The following is a 24,027-nucleotide window of genomic DNA, read 5'->3' as shown; positions in this document are numbered from 1 at the left end:
GGGGGGAGGGGAGAAGACGAAATTGCTGGAGTTGTGGAAGTATAAAAAATATTCCTCTCGGGGAAGTTGCATTTTTTTGCTTTTATCTTTTCTTCTCTTGAGGACACTTTGATTTACTCCTGTGATAAGCTTACAACAACTAAGAAACTCGGGAGGCAGGTGAGCGCGGGGGAGCGAGGGCTGCCGGCTGACGCACGGGCCCCGGGAGAGGCCTGGCACCGGGCGTGCACGCGTGCGTACATGCGTGTGTGCTTGTGTGCATCTGCTCTTGCGGAACACGGATATCTGCCCAGGCGGGCCGGCCCTGGAACGGGAACGCCCACTGCGTCGTGCGGCCCGCCCAGCGTCCTCCCTCCCTGGGCGTCCTCTGTCCGGGCTCACAACTCACACAGTGCTCCCCAGTGGGGGCCCCAGTGCGAGCCACAGGCCGACCCCAGCTCCAGCCTCGGACACCCCGTGCTTTCTGGAAACTGCCTCGCGGGGACCAGCCGAGTGGGCCCTGGGGAGGCCCGGGTCGCTGTCAGACGCAAGGCCAGGACGCCCGTCTGGAGCCCGAGGAGGCCGGGCGCAGCCATTGACTGATGCTTTAATCTTCCTCCCCTCTGATTCCCCGCCTCTCGTCTCTGCAGCTCTTTATCGATCAGGAAACATCTGAGCCGGCCGCGTGCCGTCGGCAGTGACAAGAGGGCAAGGGCCTGGCTGGGCGGCGCCTCTGGGGAGCAGAGTCGGAGCCCGGCTGCCCTCTGGGCGGCGGGTTCGAGAGAGGAAGCAAGCCCAGGATGGGCGGGAGGGCGGTGCTGGCCGGGCACAGGGGGCTCTCGGGGAGACGCTCTGGGGGGAGACAGGGCTGGCGAGCCCGGGGACGAGGGCAGGTGGGCCCTTCAGAGACCCGTTTGGCCGGTGTTGGTGACTCAAGGCCGTTCGCCAGACCCCGCAGGGGAGGGGAGGGGGGCTCCAGGGTGAGGCTGCAGCTCGAGACGGGGCCTCGGGGTGGGTGAGGCTCAGACGGGGCTCCTGCAGGCGCCCGGCTCCCGCCCTGCTGCTGGGCGCCTCTCTCAGCCCTGCCGGCCCCTTGGCCTTCTGGAGAAAGGGCAGGTCCCTGGGGAGGGGAACTCCCCCACTGGGGGGTGGCAAGCCTCATGGCTTTGTGGGTGGGGGGCTTATTTCTGCCACCAGAAACCCTGGTGATTGATTAAACCCTGCTCAGCTGCGAGGCAGGCGGGCGCCCGACCCCTGCAGTGTCTCTGCAGCCCCTACAAGCGTCATGTTCGAGCCGACTCTGGTGGTCTCGTCCTGCAAGCGTGTGTGACTCTCAGGTCCTGCTTCCCCAGAGAGTCTCTGGCTGTGTTCCCCCCACCACACACACACACACACACACACACACACACACACACACACACACACACACACACACACACACACGGCGGCCCTGGCTCTTAAACGCTGAGGCAGACTTCCGGGCTCCGAAGCCCTCGGCCACCGACTCAGCCCCCAGCCCCCAGCCCCAGGCCCCCCCCCCACCCAGAGGAGTGACCAGCGTGGCCGGGAGACCCTGGGTGAGCGGCGGATAATGCAGAGACACCGGGACAGTCACAGGGACCCCAGAGGCGGGGGCTTGGACTCGGCTGCACGGGGGTGGGGGTGGGTGAGTGTGTCCTCACAAAAAAGAAATGATGATGATCCTCGGGGGGCTGCCGCTGCTGCTGGACACGTGTGTGCATTAGGTAGCCCTGAGCCCCTCCCCACCTCCCCACCTCCCCAGGGCCCCCCAACAGAGACACAGAGAGACGGGGAGACGGGGAGGCTGGGGACCACGGTCAGATGGTGAAAATGGCCGTTTAATGCAGTTGCTAGCATACTTACAGACCATCTGAAGGGGTTGAGGCAAGCACAGGTGTGGTGGTCATGTACATGGATAAACATTTGGTAGAGGAAATTCTTTTGGGGAGATCAACTCAAGGAGATACACTGTCTCCCAGGGGCAACTGTGTTGCTTTTATGTTTCCCTCTAATTGTATAAGTTATCGATACTAGCAGTTGTTTGGATAAACACAGCAAGAGACAAAGATCCCAACACTTAGTTCTCTGGGCTGAGAGCAAACAGGGCTTTAAGCACTTGGTTGTCTTGGCTCTGAGGGCAAGCAAGGCTTTTACCGTAAATCCCAGACTAGGTCCTCAGGCCAGTTCAGCTAGTCCTTCCCCGGGGGGTCCTGTCGCCAAAGTTGTAACAGTTTGCATGAAAACCATGCATGTATGCTTTCTAGAATGTCCCATTTCACTGCCAGGTAGTTTTGCCACTCGCCCCGGGTCCATCCCAGTCCCACGGCAGGACCTCCCCTTTGGGGTGTCAGGAACTACAGAAACTGGAGCCTGAGTCAAGTAGTTATGACCAAGTAATTATGCCCAGGAGCAGATATATTTTAGAGTCAATCAACTCCCAAATATTAGGAGCACAGCATTCATGGTCTTTCTGTGTTTAGCCAAAGAACATCGCTCTGTGGTAACATATAAAAGGCTCTAGGGGAGACAGAAAAGCAAGTACAAATATACAGCTCTTCAAATAAAAAGCAGTATCAATACAAGTTCAGGATTACCAGAAAGTTTTGTTTTACAAGTGGGGGACTGTGACAATGCAAGGTAAAATACAAGGGAAAGAGTACAGATAAACTTTAATTAAGTTAGGGATGCTAGCAAGGGTGATATAAATTCCTCTAGGCGGAGGAAAGGGGACAATTCACTGGTAGAGTCTGAAGCACTGAGGGTTAATACCCAACACAAAGGGGAGGTAGATAGACTTTGGCTACATGAAGGATGTTACAAGGGCGTGGAAAGCTTCTCTGGGAGGAGGAAAGGGGCAGTTCACTGATAGAGACTAAAGCTTCTCTGGGAGGAGGAAAGGGGCAGTTCACTGATAGAGACTAAAGCACTCGGGGTTGATGTCCAACAGGGGAGGCCGCGGGGGACAGGCCAGCGGGGGACAGGCCAGCGGGGGACAGGCCAGCGGGAGCCTGGGCTGTGTGCGTCCCTGACGTGGGGGTGTCGGGGACCCCAGAGAGCTCTCACTGGTGTGACCTGACTGTGGGGGAAAGACGCTGCTTCGAGGAGGGGGCCCCAAAGCGCCACACACGCTCCCCCAGGGGCCGGCGGGGCAGAGCAGAAGGCCAGGCGCTCTCTGGGAAGGGCTGGAGAGTTCGTTTCTCCCAAAACCGCTTGCGTCTGCCAAGCGTCAGCCTAAGCGTGAAAATGGTCCTGAATTATCAGAATAGTAAGAATAAGGGAGGAGGGACCAGAGGTCTCAGTGACGGGCAGCCGGCGGGCTCCAGGGAGAAACGGCCCACCTGTTTGTGTTCATTACTTCCAAATGGGAGCGGCCTCGGTTTTGTGGCGCTGGACGCGTCCACGGCCTTCCCTGGACCGCGGTTCAGGCGAGCGCGTGAGTATCTGGTCCCGTGCGTTTCTGGGAGCCGCAGCGGGGCTGAGGGAAGGTGGGGTGGGGGGGGGGCAGAGACGAGGGAGGAAAGTGGGGGAGTTGGTGAAGGATTAAGTGGGCATCGCAGCGGTGCCCGGGGCAGGCTCCTGCCAGGGCTGCAGGCAAGGGGCGGCCCTGCCAGGGCTGGACGCAGAGAGGGACCGCGTGGGACCCGGGCAAGACTCCAGCCCCTCCCCTGGCTCCGCGCGGAGCACCCTGTGCCCAGTCCTGGGGCGGGGAGCGGGCAGGGTGCCACTGCAGTGCCCGGCTCTGCCGCCCGCTGCTGGCCGGGCCCCTCTCTCGGCCCCACAGGCCAGCGGCCCCTGGGCCTCTGGAGAAAGGGGGTCAGGCCCTGCAGGCCGGGACTTGGGCCAGCCCTCTGCCGTTCCCCGTGGCCTTGGTCTGTGGCTCCCGTTTCTCCGTCTGGGAGGTGGAGAGCAGCCCCGGGCACGTTGTGGGGTCGAGTGAGCGGACCCTCAGACCCCCGTGAATGCTCACAGCCGGGCGTGGCGGGGCCAGGGCCCACGGGGTGGCTCCAGCCGCAGCTCGCAGGCAGCTTCTCTGACTCTGGGGGGAGGGTTTGGGGGCCACACCCAGAGGGGCTCGGAGCTTACACCTGACCAAGATATATATACAAAAAAAAAAAAATACTAAGGCCTAGAGAAAGTAGCCAAGCATTTAGAAAATAGTAAATAATGCAAAAAAATTAAAAAGCGATTATTGAAGACCCTGGAGTTCAGCTCCCCGCGCGGACAGGCGCAGTGGCCCCGTGCGGGCAGCTGAGGCTGCCGCCCGCCTCCCCGGTGCCCGGCACTGCCCAGAACTCCAGACGCCCGGGCGGCGCCTTCTGTGGGAACTTGAAGGCCGCTGGGTGTGGGGTGCCCGGGCAGCCGGCCTCACCAGGGCCGCCCTCCGTGGGGTCCGTCCCGGGTCCCGCCCTGAGGCGGGCGCTCTCGGCACCGCGTAGCCCTCACTTCCCGAGATACTCTGGGGCTGAGGACGTGGGCATGAGGGTCAGAGAAGGGCCAGCATCTCCCAGCTGCCCACAGACATGGCCACGGGGCTCCAAAGGCGTGCCAAGGTCTGAACCACAGTGGGGAGGGGGTTCAGGGTCAATGCCAGAGAGAACCAACCTCATGATGAAACACACCGACGGCGAGACTCGGTTTCCCCACTTTACCACGGGGTAGAAACGTCTAAAGGAGCACGTGCCCCAAGCCCTGGCAACCCCCCTCTCGTGCTGAAAAGTGTGCTTTAACTGTACCAGTAAAATAAGCAAAATTTCTATGAATGCGAAGGGTTTTCTAAGGACGAAGGAAAACAAACATTTCACCCACCTCCCACCGTCCGCCACAGACCTGGCCTGCTCCCGGGTGATCCATTCCCTTTGGTCATCCTTGGAGAGTGAATTATCGTCTAGCTTTGCATCTTTTTGATCACTCTGCACACACACACACGTGCATCCCATCCTTTGTCTTCTCTCCTTTGAAAATAAATGTCTTCTAATTTACTAAATAGGGGGAAATTAGAGCCATCCATTTGGGAGTGCTGACAGGGAAGGGGCTTTGTCTGGGGCTTGCTTTGTACTGGGCTGCAGCTAAGGAGAGAGACCAGAGGCTCATGCTGCCCCGGGAAATGCCCCCCCGGGACTTCTGGCTGCTCGGGGGAGACTGAGGCAGCGGGGTGCTCACCTGGTGAGGCCTGGCTGGGTCCCCAACACCACACACATGTCTCACGCCCCAGCACTGCCAAGGGGGACCCATTGTGAAAAAAGAAAAAGAAAGAAAGAAAGAAAGAAAGAAAGAAAGAAAGAAAGAAAGAAAGAAAGAAAGAAAGAAAGAAAGAAAGAAAGAAAGAGAGAGAGAGAAAGAAAGAGAGAGAGGGAGGGAGGAAGGGAGGGAGGAAGGAAGGAAGGAAGGAAGGAAGGAAGGAAGGAAGGAAGGAAGGAAGGAAGGAAGGAAGGAAGGAAGGAAGGAAGGAAGGAAGGACATCTGCCACCGGCTGCCTTGGGCCAGGCTCTTGGTGCTCAGGCTTGGTGCTCAGGCTGGCCCGGGGCCACACGAGGAGCCTGTTCTGGGGAGGGTGAGGCCGCTAATGCCCCTCAGGGGGCAGCAGGTGTGGCCGTGGACGTGGCTTCCGAGTGGACAGTATCCGGAGGCAGGTTGGACACGGTGTCCAGAGCACGGGTGGGCGCAGGACACGTTCTCCGGCCGCGGGCAGGGGCAGCTCCGACTCGCCCTGGGAGTCCAGCGCGCGTCCTTCCCAGGCAGAGCCACGGGCCCCTCGAGAGCCCTGGAGCCTGGCCTTGAGCAGGAGGGAGAGTCGGCGGGTGGGAGGAGGGGTGGAGGAGAGTGACGGGCCCCGGGCAGCCGGCGTGGACTCGGGGCGACTCCAGGAGGTGGGGGGGCCGGATGGCGTTTCTCAGGCAGGAGTGGTCAGTAGGGGTGTCCCGGGAGGGGCGGGTCCAGCCGAGGAAGCGCCCTGAGCCCATGCGCGCTCTGCCACGTCCCCTCCCCACTGGCCTCTCTCCAGAGTGTTTGGGGACAGGAGCAAGAGCCACGGGCCCCAGGTGGGCAGGAGGGGGCGGGAGTGGCTGTCCAGGGGTGAGGGAAGAGCAGCCGGACTCCCCTCACGCCAGAGGGTGTGGCTGCGTGTCTGGGCGGGAGGGCCCGGGGGTCCAACCCCAAGACATCCCCCTTACACGGAGCCGAGCCGGGCCTTCGCCCGCGGCGAGGGGCATCGCTCTGTGATGGACTGTGGCACCCCGCCGCCGGCTACACACGGCCCCCGAGTCCCTGGCTGTGCCGAGGACGTTCTGAGCCCCCAAGAGACGGGTGGAGGGACCGTCCTCAGCTGAGCGAGAATCGGGGGGATATTGGAACCGTGTCCAGCCGCCTTGGACCCCAGGCTCCTGCGGGGCCAGCCCCGGGGCCGAGGGCCAGGCAGGGGCCGGCGGGGGCGGCGGGGGCCGTGTGCCGAGCCCCTGGCTCCAGAGCACTGAGTCAGGCTCCCCCCGTCAGCGAGGCCGTCTATAGTCTGGCTTTAGATCCGCTCTGCTCAACTTGCTAAAAATGCAAACAGAAGTAATTGGTGTTTAATCAAAACTCTCGGTGTGTTTTAATAAAGAATATTCTAAATCAGACAGAAACCTGCTTTGCCATACGGAACTCTGTCGCGGGCCCCCTCAGCTGGGCACCCGGGAACCGGCCCCAGGGCCAGGCTGCCTTAGGCGCCACTGCCACCTGGTGGCGTCCCTGGGAATTGCAGGCTTGGCGGTGCAGGGGTGGGAGGGGCGGCATGCCCTCCCCTCCTCCCCCCCCCCACCACCACCACCGGGCAGGGCAGGTTTCCCAGCCCTGATCCTTGGACGCCCAGCTGGCTGTGTTTCAGTAGGTGCCTGCTCGTTTGTAAATTCACTGCAACCCGCCAGACCAGCTCTTCCCTGTGTGCTCCTAGCGTCCCCGTGTCTGTGACCTTGAGTGTTGGTGTAACGGAATCGACACCTGCAGGTGTGAGGGACACGGTGCAGTGCCCGCAGGATGAGTGACGTGGAATCTCCGTGGAGACTCAGACAAACCAGCCCCAGTTTGGGCAAGGAGCGCTTCTCCTGGACCCCGTTCAGTGCCACGAGGAGGGGCGGGGGGAAACGTCAGAAAACAGTTTGGCTGGAATCACCGCCCCTGTCCTCACCCCTGCAAAGGGCTGTTTCTGGAACCTTCTGGGCTCTCTCTCCCCCGCCTGCTGCCTGTCCAGGCTGTGTCTCTGCCTCCGGAACGTGCTCTCCAGAGTGAGGCCAGACTGGCGACACGCAGGGCGTTATTTTTAAGTAAACTCTGTAACCGGATCACGGCGTAAGGGAAGGGGTCGCGCTGCCCCGGCCGCAGTGTCTGGTACACACGGGCCGCAAGCGTGTTCCCGCCGTAATGATTGGGCTCAGGGCCTCTCTGCCCCGGACAGACATCCCCGAGCAGGCGGAATTAGATTTCCTCCTTTGCCCCTTCTTCAGAGCAGAACTGTCTGTGGGCCAATCAGGCGGTGGAAATACTTGCAGCAAAACAAACAAACAAACAAACAAATGCCGGGGCTGAGGCTGCCGGGGCAAAGCGTGGGCTGCTCGGGCCTTGCTCTGCCCGGCTCTGCCGTTCCAGGGCTCCCCCTCCCCCACGCCCCTCTGCGAGGCCTGCGGGGCCAGGGCGGCTGAGAGCCGCCGTGAGTGCGGGCCAGTGCCCAGAGGCCTGGAGGCCCCAGGCTCTAGTCTGGCCACTAGAAGCCACGCCAGTGTCCAGTCTTGGGCCTCCCGGAGCCGCCTCACGGCTCTTCCCCGGGGAAGGTCAGCTCTGCCCCGGGACCCCAGTGCTCTCCGGGGCTGGGAGCTGCGGGTGGGCGGGGGCAGGTGTGACGTGGGCGCTGTTGCCCGCCCTGCCGGCCCTCACCCACCCAGCACCCCCCCCCCCCGAGGGAGCGGCCCGGTGCTGACCAGCTGCCCAGGAGCCCGGCCGGCGATTAACTACGTCCCTCTTTCCCGCGCAGGTGGTGGACAGTGACCGGCCCGAGGGCTCCAAGTTCCGGCTGTCTGGGAGGGGAGTGGACCAAGAGCCTAAAGGCGTCTTCCGGATCAACGAGAACACGGGCAGCGTGTCCGTGACGCGGAGCCTGGACAGAGAGGCCATCGCCACGTACCAGGTGAGTGCCGGCCAGCGCGGGGGTCCCTCTGCCGCCGCCCCGGGGCTGCGCCAGCGCCGTGGCCGGCACCTGACTGCACCTGCGAGGGGGGCCGAGAAGCTCTGACCCTGTCCAGGCCCCTCATCTGCGGCACGGCCGGGCCCCAGAAGCCCCTGGGCGTGAGGGCAGTGTCGGGGAGGCCAGGGGAGGCCAGAGCCGCGGAGTGGCCGGCGCCCAGCAGAGTGGGCAGAGGGCCCGCGGCCCGGGGGAGAGCAGGGCACTGTGGGTGCTCGGGCGCGGGGACCCCGGGACCCGCCGCCAGCAGGGCAGCACAGAGGGGCGAGTGCTGGGCGTTCCCTCCGGCCCGTCACCGGGCCTTCAGCGCTGGCTGCAGTGGGCGCTCGGGGCGGCCGTGGGCTGCGTGCTGTGTTGCGAGGCCCTGTGGGGACGGGTGGGGGACAGCGGGGGGCTGCCGGGACGGTTCTCCTGGTCTTCCCGCTCGAGGGCCTGCGTTCCCGTCGAGAGAAACAAGGGGGGGAGGGGGCGTGCAGCTCTCAGGCCAAGCCCAGAGCCGTGGAACGTGGTCGAGGGGCCTGTGCTGAGGCCCCCGGGGCCCAGAGCTCAGCCCTGGCAGAGTCATCTCTCAACCCCAACGGTGCCTGCCCACCCCTCCCCGTTTCTGGCACCGATGCCGGCCAGGAGGGCGCCTCACTGGGGCCCGACCTCTGGCCGGGGCCGGGCCGCTCTGGTTTTCGCCGGTCAGAACAACGCCTCTGGGGCGGGAGCCGTAGGATGCGGGGAGGGCGTTTGCCTTGCACGCGGCCAGCCTGGCTTCGATCCCAGCACCCCATGGGGTCCCCTGAGCCCGCCAGGAGTGAGCCCTGAGCACAGAGTCAGGAGTCAGCCCTGTGTGACCCCAAACCAGACGTGTTAGTGGGGCTGGAGCGATAGCACAGCGGGGAGGGCATCTGCCTTATCGTCGCTGACCCGGGTTCGATCCCCAGCATCCCAGATGGTCCCCCGAGCACCGCCAGGAGTGATTCCCGAGTGCAGAGCCGGGGGTCCCCCTGAGCATCGCCGGGTGTGGCCCAGAAAAGGAAAAAGGAAAGTAAGGACTGTGTTAGCGCAGCCCAAGCCCAGATTCCGGGAAGCCCTGCCCACCACACCGCCCGCCCCTCCCTCCCCTCGCAGAAGGTGGGGCGGGGGGACACAGGGGAGGGGGGCCTGCGGGCTCGGCCGGGCGCTGTCCTGACACACGGGCTGCCCGGCCGGCGTGCCCAGGGAGGGAGGGAGGCTGACCGGCCCGCCCACTGTGGCCGCCCTCTCAGAGGCAGGCGCTGAGAGCCAGGGCACGGGGGCGACCCCAGCGCTGGTGGCCGCCGGGGTCAGAGCACCGAGACGCCCCCGTTCCTGCCGCGCCCGCCCCTCCGCCAGGCTGCCTCAGAGCACCGGGCGCGAGACTGGGACGTGTCATGGCTGGTGGTACCTGAGGCCCTGGGGGCCCCCCACAGCGACCCGAGTCCCCCCCCCCCCACGTGCCCGGGAACGCCCCCGTTGCCGTGGCTGCAGCGCTGGTCACTCCAGGGGCTGGTCCCCGCCTGTCCGACCCCACGGGGAGCAGCAGGGCGAGGCCTAGCGGGAACGTGTCCACACCTGCTCTCCCCGCGCCCGTCTCGGACAGGACGGGGCGTCCGCACCACGGGCCCGTCTGCGCCCAGCTCCTGCCTGCTCCTCCCGCCCCCACCCTGCAGTTTTCGACCCGAGTTTGCGCCTCCCGCAGTGCCCAGGTCAGGGGCTCTCGGCGCTGACCCCCGACCCGCAGGGCTCACGATGGGGGCCGAGAGGGGCGTGGCCTGCCCAGGTTCTGCTTCTTCTTTTTTTTATATATATTTTTTCTTTTTGGGTCATACCCAGCGATGCTCAGGGGTCACTCCTGGCTCTTCACTCAGGAATTACCCCTGGCCATGCTCAGGGGACCCTATCGGATGCCAGGATTCGAACCCGGGTCGGCCGAGTGCAAGGCAAACGCCCTCCCCGCTGTGCTATTGCTCCAGCACTCTGCTTCTTCTTAAACACCATCTTGGTCTCTGACCCGCCGCCAGCCGGCCCGGCCCCCCGGAGCTTCCCGGGCTCCTGACCCTAAGAGGCTCCTGGCAGAGTCCTCGGGCCCTCGTGGCACGGGAAGCTGACAGATTAATGCAAAGCCTCCTGAAATATGGCTCATTATTATGCATTTTGCCAGCATTTGAGTGATTTGTGAACTCTTCATTGGAATAAAGTACTGCAAATGATTCATGAATGACCAAGTTTATGAAATTCTATAAAAATATTAGCAGGTGGTAATGATTCCCTCACACTGCGAGTGTAATCTGCTTTTGTGCAGATGTGTCAACACGGGCGGGCCGCAGGGGGCCGGGAGTTGGTCCCGGGCGGTCTCGGGGCTGCAGTGGGGTCGCGGCACCGGGGGTCACGGGCGAGAGGCCTTGCTTGCGACCTGCTGTCACGTGGTGGGGAAAGCGAGTGCCCCCGTGAGGAAGGGAGAACGGGCTGACGGGCACGGCCAAGTGGGGGCGGCTGGGGGTTCCGGAGGCAGCCGGGCACGGGTGTGTTTGCTGAGCGCGGGGGGCTTGCGAGACCAGTGGCCGTCGGTGTCAGGGGGAACGTACATTCAGCGCCGACCGCGTGCCAAGGCTCCTGCTGGCACCTAAACAGCCGCAGACTCTCCCCGGAGACCTTCACGCCCGGCTCGGTCCCAGGCGGGAACCGGCCTCGGCCAAGGAGCGCGACTCCTGGCGCCGGCCCACGTCCTGACACGCGTGTTCCGCCGGGCCGGGTTCCTGGGCGATGTCTGACGGCCGGGGCCTCCCGGCCCTCCCCTGGGTCCCTCTGAGCCAGGTGGCTGCTCTCAGCGCCAGCCCCTGATCGAGCTCAGGCAGAAGCCCCCGGCTGAGCCCCCGAGGGGAGGGGGCGCAGGTCACCCATGCCGGCGTCTCTGGGTTGGCGCCCTGCGTCCGTACGTCTGGGTGACGCTCGAACCCCCTCCATGACGGAACTGTGCGGTGTGGGCCTGGGGCCTCGGAGCCCGGCCCCCCGCCCAGGGGACGGACACCCCCCCCCTCCCAGGGCCCCTCCCAGGCCCCTTCTCAGCTGGACCCTCTGGCCGGGCAGAGAAGGGGCTGGTGCAGGGCAGGGCCCGAGGGAGCCTGCTGCCCCGTGCCCGGCCCCACCACCACCGGCCACCCCCTCCCTGCCCCACAGAGCTCGCAGGGTGCCCGCAGGGAGACGCCCTCTGGCACAGCCCAGGTGCCCGCAGGGAGACGCCCTCTGGCACAGCCCAGGTGCCCGCAGGCAAACGCCCTCCTACAGGACAGGTGCTGCCGGGCCTGCAGGGGCCTTGCGGACCCTCCCCTCTCCCCAGTCCCCTTGGGGTCTCTCCCTGGCGGCAGAAGCTGCTCCCTGGCCCCTGAGACCCCCACGGGGCAGCCCCCTGCTGCCACAGCCGTGCTTAGGACGAGGCACTGGGGGGGGGGCACCAGGCCAGGCTCCGGGGTGGGCCCGTTCGTGTTAGGGTCCAGCCAGTGCTGCCTGATGAACCGCAGCAAAAGGCGATGTTTCTGGGAAAGGGGGAACTGCATCTCCGCACTCGTGTGACTCGGGGAGTCCCCGGTGCTCGGCGCCTGCTTCCCCAGCTTCAGAGTAAAGGCGAGGCAGGAAGGGGACCGGTCCGGGGCAGGCTCTGGTCTTGGGGTGCGTCTGTCTCAGCTCAGTCCTGGGGTGTCTCAGGCTCAGTCCTGGGGTGCGTCTGTCTCAGCTCAGTCCTGGGGTGTCTCAGGCTCAGTCCTGGGGTGCGTCTGTCTCGGGCTCAGTCCTGGGGTGTCTCAGGCTCAGTCCTGGGGTGCGTCTGTCTCAGCTCAGTCCTGGGGTGTCTCAGCTCAGTCCTGGGGTGCGTCTGTCTCAGCTCAGTCCTGGGGTGCGTCTGTCTCAGGCTCAGTCCTGGGGTGCGTCTGCCTCAGGCCCGGCTGAGCCCAGCACCCGGGGGGCGATGAGATGTTGCCCTCAGTGGGCAGTGTCCAGGGCACGCCCCCTCCCCTGCCAGCCCCGTCTCGGGGAACCTTCTAGCAGCACAGCTCTGCTCGGCTGGGTCCGATGGCCGGGCCCTGCCCCTGCCTGCCGGGGCCTCATGCCCTGCCGGGTGCCCTCTGAAAGGCCCAGGAGCCAATCAGCAGGCCTGGGCCCCCTTTGTTGTCTCGCTGATGGACCCCGGCTCTCTGCTGCGCCCGCCAGCCCGGGCAGGGCTGAGGGCCCGTCACGGAGCTTTCCAGCGCCCGGCTTGAGGGGGAGATGAAAGGGGAAGGGGCTGGGGTGTGGAGCGCGGCCCCGGGCCGCCCACCCACCTCCTCCGCACAGCCCCGACCCCACGACACGTGCTGGCTTCTCGGTCTTGGCTGTGCTGGATCGTGTGGGGGTTTCTGGAGCGTCTGATGCCCCGGACGAGGGAGAAACGGCCGAAGCGCAGTGGCCGGGCGGGCGCAGGACTCTCCACACGCCTGCAACCCCCCTTCTTGACCCCACCCGTCTGCACAGCAGGGGGAGCTGGGGGGGCTGTCACCGTCAGGGAGGGGGGGGGCCCCTCAGCTGCTCTACTCGGACACCAACTGCTTCCTGCTGTCTGCACACGGCACTTCAGAATCCAAGTGGGAGACCTGGGACGGCAGGGAGGGCGCTGGTCCAACCCCCAGCACCCCAGATGGTCCCCTGAGCCCCACCAGGAGTCAGCCCTGAGCACAGAGCCGGGAGTCAGCCCTGAGCACAGAATCAAGAGTGAGCCCTGAGCACAGAGCCAGGAGTCAGCTCTGAGCACAGAATCAAGAGTGAGCCCTGAGCACAGAGCCGGGAGTCAGCCCTGAAAACTGTGCGTGTGCCTCTGCCCCCGCAAAGAAAATAAGTTAGTGAAAGGGTCCGCATTGAAGGCCGGGCCCCTCGAGGGGGGGGAGGTGTGGCCTTACGCGAGGGCCCCCTGCCAGCAGCGGCTCCCTGGGCCCTCCTGGGCGCCCTTGTGCATGCCAAGTGCCTCATTTCACAGCTGGGCCTTATCTGCAGGGCACAGCTGGTGAAACTGAGGCACGCAGTGCGGTGGGGCCGGGATAGCCGCTGATAACTCGGTCCCCTGAGCAAAGCGGCCTCCTCGCTCAGAGCCACAGCACAGGTTTCCGGAACCCAGGCAGGAGAGCCCGGCTGGGGCCCCGGCAGACGGGAACCCCGCACCCAGACCCTCCCCGCCGGGCCCCACAGCCGCACCCCTGCCCACAGCTGGACCAGACATGGCCATGGAACACACGTGAGAGAAATGACCCCAGCTGCCTCCCTCCTCTGTCCCGTGCCCCCTCGCCCCCGCCCCTCCATCCTTCCCTCCCTCCCTCCTGCCGCCTTCCTTCCTTCTTCCCTCCTTCCTTCCTTCCTTCCTTCCTTCCTTCCTTCCTTCCTTCCTTCCTCCCTTCCTTCCTTCTTCCCTCCTTCCTTCTTTCCTTCCTTCCTTCTTTCCTCCTTTCCTCTTTCCTTTCTTCCTTCCTTTTTCCCTCCTTCCATCCTTCTCTCCTTCCTTCCTTCCTTCCTTCCTTCTTCCCTCCCTCCTTTCCTTCTTCCCTCCTTCCTTCTTTCCTTCCTTCTGTCCTTCCTTCTTTCCCTCCCTTCTGTCCTTCCTTCTTTCCCTCCCTCCTTCTAACTCTTCCTCTCTCCCTCCTTCCCTCCCTCCCTCTCTCCTTCCCCCCTTCCTCTGTCCCTCCCTCCCTCAGAACAAGACTGAAGTCATGCTTTGTGAGCAGCTGAACAGGACTAAAGTGAGGGGTGGGGGCTGAGCAGTCACTTAGGCCGGAGCATGAGGGGGCGTCAGTGACACCCCAGCCCCAAGCCCTCCGAGGTGGAGCTGGGGACAGGTGCAGCTGTGTGGCCCGGTGATGCCTGGGGGCAGGTGGGAGGCAGGAGACTAAGTGCCCAGGGGACAGGGGAGCCAGCCAGCCCCTGACATCAGACCGACAGGCTGGGGACCAGGGGACCGAGACCCTGGGGGCCAGCCGGGGTTGCCGTCCCTGCCTGGGGGCTCCGGGGGAGGGTCTGCTCATCCCGGCGGGAAGGGAGCCAGATGCCGGGCTGCCCGGGGAGGGGGGAGGCTGGGTTTATCCCCAGGAACCTGCCAGGGTTTCAGCCAAGGAGCGACTTCAATTTGCATTGCAGGGAGATAAGATGTATCTGAACCAGTCACAAAAGCATTCAGAGTGCCCTGAAACAGAAATTAATTCCAAAATGCAATAATGCCAGGCCGTGTTTGTGGCAGCCCCTCCCTCCCGGCCCTGGGGGGAGAGAGGAGGTAAAGCCAACGCCGGCCCCCCCATAGCCCCCGGAAGCCAACCTCGGAGCCCAGGTGAGGGGTGCACCTGCCTCCGCCCGGCTCAGTCTTGGGGCCGGGGGAGAATGCTCAGGCCTCTGCTCCAGCCCCAGGTTCCCGGAGCCCCCCCGCGGTCAGGAGCCCCCCCGCACACCAACGGCCGAGAGGCTTTGCTGGAGGCAGCTTCCTCCCGAGCAGGGTCAGTGCCCGAAGGTCGCGGCCGTATTTTCTTGGCAGGTGCCAAGGTGTGTGTGATGGGCCCCGTCGGCAAGGCTGGCCTTCGTGCTGGGAAGATGGTGGGTCCCCCAGCGCCGGCCGTGCCTTCTGGGCTGTCACTGACCACAGCGGGGCTCTGCTGCCTGCCCGGCCCAGGGCTCTGGCACCCACGGTGGGGTCTCTGACGGTGACCGAGTCCCCCCAGCACAGCCGCAGACAGAGCCACAAGTGTCACCACAGAGGGCTGTGCGGGGCCCGAGTCCCAGGGCGCCAGTGCAAGACCCAGGGCCGGGACTGTCCCCACGCCCAGAGCGGCCAGGGGCGCTGAGCTCGGCCTCCAGCCTCGAGGCGTCCTCGCACGGGCCTTCACGCCGCTGCCCGTCCTCGTGTCTGCGGAGCAGCAGGGCGGCGGCGCCAGAACACAGCTGCTCATTTTTTATCCTGCGTGTTGTTAGAGATGCCCGCCCCCACCCCTGCAGAAGACAAATTCGATTTCCTTGCTCCGGAGGGGAAACAAATTCCAGCAAAGGCCATTCGTCTTGGGTGCCTAAGATCTAGATAATTTACTGCAAGTTTATTTTTATTGAAAATTATGTAGATGTTATTCAGAAACACAGTTTCCGGCTACACGGGCACTGTTAGGCAGATTAGGCCTGGCGCGAGTGCAGACCCGGGCTCTCCGCGGCGCCTTCCCGGGGCCTCTCGTCCTTCCCAGGACGGCCTTGGCCCTCCTCAGGCTTGTGTGGGAGCTGAAGGGGGGAGTCTGGCGGGTGGGGGCCACGTGGACGCCCTGAGCCTTGTGCGCCTCTCCCTGGACGGCCGCGAGGACTAGCCACGAATAACTGCTGCAGAAAGCTTTGCTCTGGGGATGGAACGTGGAACGTGTGATTCCACACGGACCTCGTTTTGCACTTGACTCTGTGGACCTGAAAAGGGCCTCAGTGCCATCCCAGCCGCTGTTTCAAACACTGAGAGGCGCCCTTCAGTTCATACACAACACACACATCACATGCATGCACACGTGTCCACACACATGCACACACATCCACATGCATGTACACGTGTACACACAGTGTATCCATACACATGCACACATGTGTCCTCACATGCTCACACATGTCTACACACATGTCTGCATACATGTGTCCACACATGTACACGTGCACACATATGTCCACATACATGCACACATGTGCCTGCACCTAAGCACACATGTCCACATGCATGCACACATGTGTCCGCGCACATGCACACACGTGTCCCACACACACATGCACACAAAGAGGATTTCTGGTTTCCTCCTGGGAGCTATGATGGCCTCTTGACGATTCCCAGCACGCACTGACTGCGGAGCCGTCCCAGGCCAGCCCTGGGAGACGGGAAGTCCGCCTGCTTCCGGGCCTTTCTGCCCTGCAAGAGCCACTCACATTCTCAGAACCACACTCTGGAAACCGCTGCTGAGAAGAGGCGTGATTAGCGAGACGGAGAGGCGCAGGCAGGGTGCGGTGCCCGGGGTCAGCCGGCCTGGGGAGACGATTCCGGAGACACGCCAGCGTCACGTGGTCCGTCACCTCCAGGCCCCCGCCTCCCCCACTCCTGTCCCTGTGGGGTGCAGGGGGCGGCCCATCTCCGTGCCAGGCGCTGGCGTGCATCGGGCAGGGAAGGTGCAGAGGGAAGACGGGGCAGGGCCTGCGCATGGCCCCGGGGCCCCACCCAGAGCGACTCTGAGCGCAGAGCCCGGAGGAAGCCCCGTGCCCGCGTGGGGAAACAGCCGGGGGGACAGGGGCGGCCACGGGCACCAGGGCCTGGGCCTGGGGAGCCCCAGGAAGCGGGTCCCAGGGCGCCCACATGCGTGTGCCGGGAGCCGTCCAGGCGTGGGCAGCTGGGTGCCCGCGCGGCCGTCCACGCGGACGCACGCCTTCGCCGGCAAGGAGGCGCCAGGGAGTTTCGGAACCTCGGGAATTTGTTTCTAATGAAGACGAAAGCGAGTGACTGCCACACCCTGCCAGAGCCCGGGTCACCCTGAGAGGACAGGCACGGGGAGGGGCAGTCAGCTCTGCCACCCGCACGCCGGGCAGGAGGGGGCCCACCCCAAAGCCACTGTGTGTGGCCACCGGCAGGAGGGCTGCTCCTGGCCGTGAGCGTCTCTGCGCCCCCCACACTGGGCGGGCTTGTTTGGTGACGGCGTCACACTGGCTCAGGCACAGCTGCCCTCCCCGGCCCCTCCCGGAGACCGTCCATCCGGGCACCACCTGTCCCCTCTGCTCAGGTGGAGTTAGACTGGACGGGACTCCTTACCAACCGGCGAGGCTGGCGCTGTGGGGCAGTGTGGCACCACTCGGATGGCACCGTGGGGCGGGGTGGCACCAGTTTGGCTGGCGCTGTGGGGCAGTGTGGCCCCACCCGGATGGCACCGTGGGGCGGGGAGGCATTGCCACTTGAAGCACGTTCCTCTCCATGATCTCCGGAGCTCTCTGCGCTGTGTCGAAAGGGCTGCCAGGGGGCCCTGCGTGTGCCCCCGAGTCCCTCTGAAGGAGAAGGGGACACGCCCGCGGGCCTCGGGCCCACGCACACGCGTGTGCGCTGCGCTCTGCTCTGTGGCTCTTCCACGGCCTGCGTTTCCTGTCTGCATTTCCTGGTCAGCTCCGTCCCTCCCGGTAGCGTCTGCTGTAGATTTGTGGGGTCTGGAGGGGCACACCGCGTGCTTTGGGGGGCTTTGCCGCGTGTGCCCAGCGCTGTGTAGGTAAAGGCCCCTCGCCCCACACCCGTCTCCAGAGTGGCCACTCCTGGCCAGCCCCGGGAGTCAAAGGTGTGGCATGGCGGGCAGGCGGGGGGAGGGTGGACGGGATGGGGGGATGGAGGGAGGGAGGGAGGGAGGGAGGGAGAGAGGGAGGGAGGGAGGGAGGGAGGGAGGGAAGGAAAGATGGGGAGGGACGGGGACGGGAGGGACCGAGAGATCCAGAATCAAGTCTGAAAGGCTCGTTGGGCCGGAACCTGGCTGGGTTCTCTCCCTCCGGCCTCTGGCTGGCCGGGGCCACCCCCGGGCCCCCAGCGAAGCTTCCCGGAGGACTGACAGAGACGAGACGCGTCGGCAGCGGGGGCTGCATTACGGTGCCCCCGGAGCTCTGTGATTTATGTCTCACTTGACACCTGGCCCGGCGCTGGCAGACCCAGCCGGGAGCTGGAGTCACGTCTCGGCGGCCCAGGGCTCTGAGGCGAGTGCCGAGAGCGCGGCCTCCCGGGGCGAAGCCGGAGGGCCGGGACGCGGGACCTCTCGCCGTGGCCTCTGCCGGCCCGTGATCAGGGGTCATCTGTTAAATAAATAATTAGCTTTCCTCGGCGGCGCAGATCCGACTCGCTCTCCCCGTGCAGGGGACATTAGCCAGCGCTGCGGCGTGAGCTCTCCAGTGTCATTAAATGTATTTTGAGCAGATTAAAACCTAATTTAATTCCTGCTTCTTGTAGCACCAGGAAGTGTTTTGCCTGAACCCAAATTAGTTCTTATTTATTGTTGCAATCAAGATTTGGGAAAAGGCTTTTATTTAGTCAAGTCTCTGCCCTGGCGTGGGTCCAGCCTCCAGACCGCGGGGCCACTCGCGAGCGAGACGCTCCTGGTCCCCGGGGTCCCTGGGGGCTGCGGGCTCTGCCCCGGGGCTCCTGCGTGGCCCCCGGGCATACGCCGTTCTCTGCTGCTGCTGCTGGGGGCGGGGTGGGGGTCCGGCCCCTCCCGCTCCTTCATCTGCGCCCCCTCACCCCGTCCCTGCCACGGTCCCAGTTTCCTGCGGGAGTCGCTGGCTCCACCCACACTGCCCTGCACCGTCTTCCCTCCCCGTGGCTGTGCTCATTTCTCTGTGCTCACCCCGAAGCCAGCCTTTTGCCTGACTGGTGGCCTGGAGCCCCCTCCCCATGATTCGCTTGAGGAAAGCCTTTTCCTGCTTCCATCCTAGCACCCCCCCACCCCACTCTCAGTTTGGTCTTTCCTGGGGACTCACCTGAACAGGGGACATTTGCCTCCAGCGGGTGAGATTTGCCCCAGGCTCTCCTCCCCAGCACCGTTGCCCCAGGGGTCCGCATGAGACCTGGTGACTTTCTTGCTTAACAATCCGCTGGCGTCCGTGTGGGACTCCTCCCTGTCCTGTGCTCGCTGCCCCCGTGCCTTTGCACATGCAGTGGTGAAGGGGCATTGAGGGGACTTTAGCATCCCGGATATGGATTAGCACAAACCAGCCAGGACCTAATGGCGGGTGGGGCTAAAATGGGCGTCTGAGTGTTTGGACCGTTCCTCGGTGTGTGCCGAGGAGGTTCGGAGTGATTCAGGGACGAGATCACGGGCCTGTTAGGACAGGAGACGCAGCTTGAGAGTGTGTCTGCAGCTCACTCCCGGGGGCCCCTGGACAGGGGTGGGGCGGGGTACTCACGGCTAGGGGGTCTCGGCCGCCTCCCTCGCTCAGCTCCTGGGGCAAGCTTCAGGGAGGGCGTCACGGCAGGGGCCGTTTAGCGAGTGCCCGGGTTCACGTCCCCGGGGGCGCCTGGTCCCCGCGCTCCCGCGCCCAGTGGGGGGCAGTGCCCGAGGGGAGCCCAGCCCCTGCACTGGCCGCACTGCCCATGCGGGCCCCGAGCGCGGGTGCCACCGCCGTGGGTGCTCGGCGCCCAGTGCTGTGGCCAGGGGGGTAGGGGGGGTCCCGCGCAGCCCCCGCCCAGCCACGCTCTGGGTCCTTCCTCGGCAGAGCCGACAGGACTCCCTCACCTCCTGACGCCGGGGAGAAGCGCCGTGACCGAGCGTGGGCCAGGCCCGTCCTCGTCTTCTCGCCCGGACGGGCCTCGGGGGAGGGGGAGCGGGCTGGGAGGGCCAAGGGGAGCGGGCGGGGAGAGTCTCCGCCCAGGCCTGTGTCTGGGGCCGGGGCGACTCCGGCCCTGCGCCCAGGGGCTCCTGGCGGGCCTCAGGGGCCCACACGGGGCTGGGGTGGGGCAAGGGCCCTGCTGGGCGGCCGCTCAGGCCCGAGGGGGGCACAGCCCATCAGACTCCCCCGGAGGTGGGTCCACGCAGCGTGACCTGGCCCAGCAAGGCGGGGCTCGGGGTCGGGTCCCGGGAATGAGCACAGGAGCTTGGAGGGACAGTCCTGTGGGCAGCTCCTTCCTGCTTCCTGCCTGCCTGCTTCCTTCCTTTCCTCCTCTTTCCTTCTTCCTTCTTTCCTTCTTCCTTCCTCCTACCTGCTTTCCTTCTTTCCTTCCTTCCTTCCTCCTTCCTTCCTTTCTCCCTTCCTTCCTGCCTTCCTACTTCCTTCCTTCCTTCCTTCCTGCTTCCTTCCTTCCTTCCTGTCTTCCTTTCTCCCTTCCTTCCTTCCTGCCTTCCTGCTTCCTTCCTTTCTTCTTTACTTCTTCCTTCTTTCCTTCTTCCTTCCTCCTTCCTTCCTGCCTTCCTTCTTTCCTTCCTTCCTTCCTTCCTCCTTCCTTCCTTCTTGCCTTCTACCTTCCTTCCTGCCATCCTTTCTTCTTTCCTTCCTTCCTTCTTTCCTTCCTTCCATCTTCCTTCCTTCCTGCCTGCCTTCCCGCCTTCCCTGGCGTCTGTGTCTTTCCTTTCCTGTCTCAGAACTTCCCCTGGGCAAGCCCGAGCTTGTCTTTGAGTCTCAGCAGGGCCCTCCCCAGGGCCCGTCCTCTCCCCCCCCTGCCCCCGGCTGAGCCCACCAGCGCCTCCCGCCGGCCTGTGGGGAGCTCCCCCTTCTGCCCCAACGCGAAGCCCGCATGCTGCCCGCTGAGCCGAGGGCCCTCCCAGGGGAGCGCCTGCTCTCCCCCTGCTGTCCCAGACTGACCGTCCAGAACCCCGGCCTCGCCTGAGCCCTTCCCCCTCGCCCATCTCCCTCCCTCGGGAATGAGGCTGTGCTGCAGCCCCTGGGGGAGCCTGTGGGCAGTTTGGGGGTCTGGTTTGGGGCCACGCCCACCCTGTCAGGGCTCACTCCTGACTGCCCTCGGGGATCGCTCCCCGGGAATCGAACCCGGGTCAACCAAATGCGTGGCAAGCAGGTACCTTAGCGGCCGTGTGCGCTCCGTCCTAGGGGGAGGGGTGCTTGGGGAGAGGCCGCGGCTCAGGGCTGCTCCCAGGACCCCCGTCCTCGCCCGAGGCCTGGGCACCGTGGCCTCCTTGGTGGGTCTCGGGCCGGGATGCCTGTAGCGGGACCGTCCGCCGTCCCCGGGCCGTCTAACCCAGCCATGTGCCGGCCCCCCAAGACGCCCTCCTCCCGTCTGCCCTCCGTGCATGTGGGGACCAGCCACAGCGGGTGCCCCCGGGAACGGGCCGCCACGACACGCCGCTGCCCGCCCGGACACAGAGTCTGTCGCCGGGAGCGCCCTCAGCTCACGGGATGCCCTCTCCGTTCACCGGGTCGTGACAGTGGCACCCGGAGGGACCCCCTGACGTCCTGGCACGGGGGCGCCTGTGGGACTCGGAGGCAGATCAGACACACCCACAGCAGACGCCGGAACTCGGTCCCGGGGACGCGGGCAGCCCAGGGGCTCCCAGATTTGTCACCGAGCCCTGGCGGGTGGTGTCCGTCCCCGTGAAAGGTTTGTCTCTGAGTGACGGCCACCCCCGGATGGTCACTCTGAACCTGCGGGGGCTGAAGGATGCCGCGTTCTCTGGAAACGTGGGGTTGGTGCCAGGAGTCCTTCAGGAAACGGTTTCGTGAGGGTGGGACTCCCCGTGTGGGGGAGGGCAGGCGGGACGCCACTCTGCTGACGCTTTGATTCACTCTCCTTCTACGAGGCCTGGCCGGCGACGCCCTAAGACAGCACTAGCTCTGACCCTGGAGAAGAGGCTTCTTTGCTAGAGGGCCCAGGCAAGACCCTAGAAAGGTCAAAGAACGCATGTCCCCGCTACGGGGGTGACGCTGGGCCCGGCCTTGGCCCCGGCTGGCAGTGAGAGAGGCAGGCGGGACACATGAGCGCTGACCTTCCTCTGGGTTGGGTTTTCTTTCTTTTCTTTTTTAAGTTTTATTTCTCCCTTTGCCACACCCAGCAGTGCTCAGGGCCCCTCTGGCGCTGTGCCCAGGGATCGCTCCTGGCAGGGCCGGGGGCCAGAGAGGTTGGCTCTTCCTGGGACATCTCACTGTATGTTCCGGACCACAGTCCTCGGGCCAGGTTGGTCTTTCCTCACCCCAGCAGGGTCCTCATGCAGTTACTTTGGGTCACGACACAGCTTGCCCATGACCGTGCTCTTCACTCATAGTTAAGTCTCATGGCGCTTGGCCTGGCCCATTTCGATGCCAGGGTAGCTCACAGCTTGCCCGGGGTCCATGAGCCCCTCAGCGGGCCCCTGCTCTTGGGGTGCTGGGAACTAAGGGCAGCTGAGGCTCGAGCCAAGTCGGTAGGGATGCCCAGGAGTAAATATTTTGGAGTCGATTAACTCCCCTGTTACATAGCATAGCGTCAACTGTCTTCCTGTGTCTGTACAAAAAGGACGTAAACAAACCCTGCGCGTGGCATAAAGGAGAGAGAGAAGCAGTTTAGGGTCACTAGTGGCTGGTGGAGCTGGGTGTGCCTCAGTTGCACTGTTGAGAGAGTGGCTCGACAAACCTTACGCTCCCTGCGGGAGCAGCCAGGGAACCCGTGTTACCCGGCCTCTCGGGGTCTCCAGACCACCGGCCTCGCTGCGTGTAGCCGAGACATCAGCCCCTTCTTGGTTTACCCCCATCCCCCGCTCTGATACATATTCAGAGAACGCCGCGGGCGCCGTCGTGTGAGAGTCCGGAGACAGGGAAGGAGGCAGGGCCGTGGCCCTCCTGACCGTCAGTGGGTGGGGTGCCCCCTGCTCCCGGGAGCAGCAGGAGGAGCTGCGGGTCGGGGGGTGTGTGTGGCCGCAGGTGTGCAGGGTGTGGGGTCCGAGAGCAGGGCTGTGTGGTACCAGCCCGCAGCCAGGCCTGCAGAGAGCTTCCGGGGGCAGGAACGGCTGCGCAGGGCCCCGTGAGGGTGAGCAACAGCAGGGGGCCTGGGGAAGGAAGGGGGAGGCGCCTGGTCAGGGAGTCCGTCCAGGGGTGGCAGGCTGGGCGGGACGGAGGTCTCCAGCCCGCTGTGCTCGAGGCCAGTCTCCAGAACGCTCTGCACGGCAGGGAGCTGCCTTCTGTGCCTCCGGAGACAGCTGTGATGGGGTTCTGCAGACGGGGTCCGGGCCCAGCAGTGACGGGTTCTGCAGACGGGGTCTGGGCCCAGCAGTGACGGGTCTTGCAGACGGGGTCCGGGCCAGCAGTGACGGGGTTCTGCAGACGGGGTCCGGGCCCAGCAGTGACGGGTTCTGCAGACGGGGTCTGGGTCTCACTGAGGCTCCCGGGACAGACTTGAATTACAGGAATCTGTGCCTCATCTGGAAGCAGGGAATTAGCTGGAGTTTCGAGAAGTGACTGGAAGCACGCTTGCGGTGGCCTCGTCACAAGGACTTTCCCCCCGTGCTTCACCCCTCGGGCCAGCCTTCACCCCAGCCCCACAAGATCCCGTCTCCACCACTGACCTTGAGGGTAAAATGCCGGTGCAAGGGGCTGGTGGAGCCTTTGTGTGTCGGGACATTGTCGAGCCCCCACTTGTGACGTTGTTACGCTTCTGAGGGCCGTGATCTGGGGTGAGCCGGACGGGAGCGTGCCTGGCGTGGTTCCTTGCGCGTTTCCCCGGAAATCTCTCTGGCCCGCAGAGAGACAACAGTGGAAAGCGCTCCTAATTGGGTGGATTCTAAGAGCGGTCCCGATCTGAAAATAAAACTGGTGAGGATAGTAAACAGGGGCTCAAGACGAAACATGCCGATCAAGAGCGTCTTTATTAACTGCCACGCTGGTTTTATACTTTTCTTAGCAGGGGGTTGGTACATGAGTTGTCAATCATCAGGGAAATGTCTTCTCAGACCAAATAAGGAAAAGTTCGGGGTGTTATTTGGTGGACTTACAATATTCTCCAAGACTCGGTTGAGAAATAGTGGGGAGGGGAAGACAAGGGTTTATCTGGCAGGAGCATCTGTCAGGAGGAATGCACAAGGCTTTTAGTGTAGAGGAAGGCATTCTACTTTACGGGCTTTTGGGGGTCTCGTGGTTACCTGCCCTGGGCTACTTTTACTTCTTGAGTTTGGCTATTTCCTTTGTCACAAGGGCACCTGTGCCTCAGGTCATGCAAAGCTGGTAATGGAATTTTCCGGTTTGTCCAGGGTAAAGGTTTCGGGGCCCTCTTTTGTTCAGGGTCCTGAACAGTCCCCAACAGTTCCTCGTGACTGCGGGGACCCAGGGGCTTCTCAAAGTAATGAGCGGAGTGGAAGCTGCTGGTGGCA

General features: G+C 64.2%; 1 protein-coding gene across 1 annotated transcript in view; it reads left to right on the top strand.

The window, feature by feature from the left end:
* Positions 1–24,027, top strand: part of CDH13 (cadherin 13) — a 700,004-nt gene that overhangs the window by 462,922 nt on the left and 213,055 nt on the right. Inside the window, exon 5 of the mRNA XM_055146163.1 lies at positions 8,000–8,152. Within this exon, the coding sequence (XP_055002138.1) occupies positions 8,000–8,152 (153 nt within the window). The remainder of the gene's footprint in view (positions 1–7,999; positions 8,153–24,027) is intronic.

The sequence above is a fragment of the Sorex araneus genome, chromosome 8 (genome assembly GCF_027595985.1).
Source record: "Sorex araneus isolate mSorAra2 chromosome 8, mSorAra2.pri, whole genome shotgun sequence".
Classification (NCBI taxonomy): Eukaryota; Metazoa; Chordata; class Mammalia; order Eulipotyphla; family Soricidae; genus Sorex; species Sorex araneus.
The sequence above is the reverse complement of the archived record's forward strand: the minus strand, read 5'-3'. Positions and strand labels throughout refer to the sequence as shown.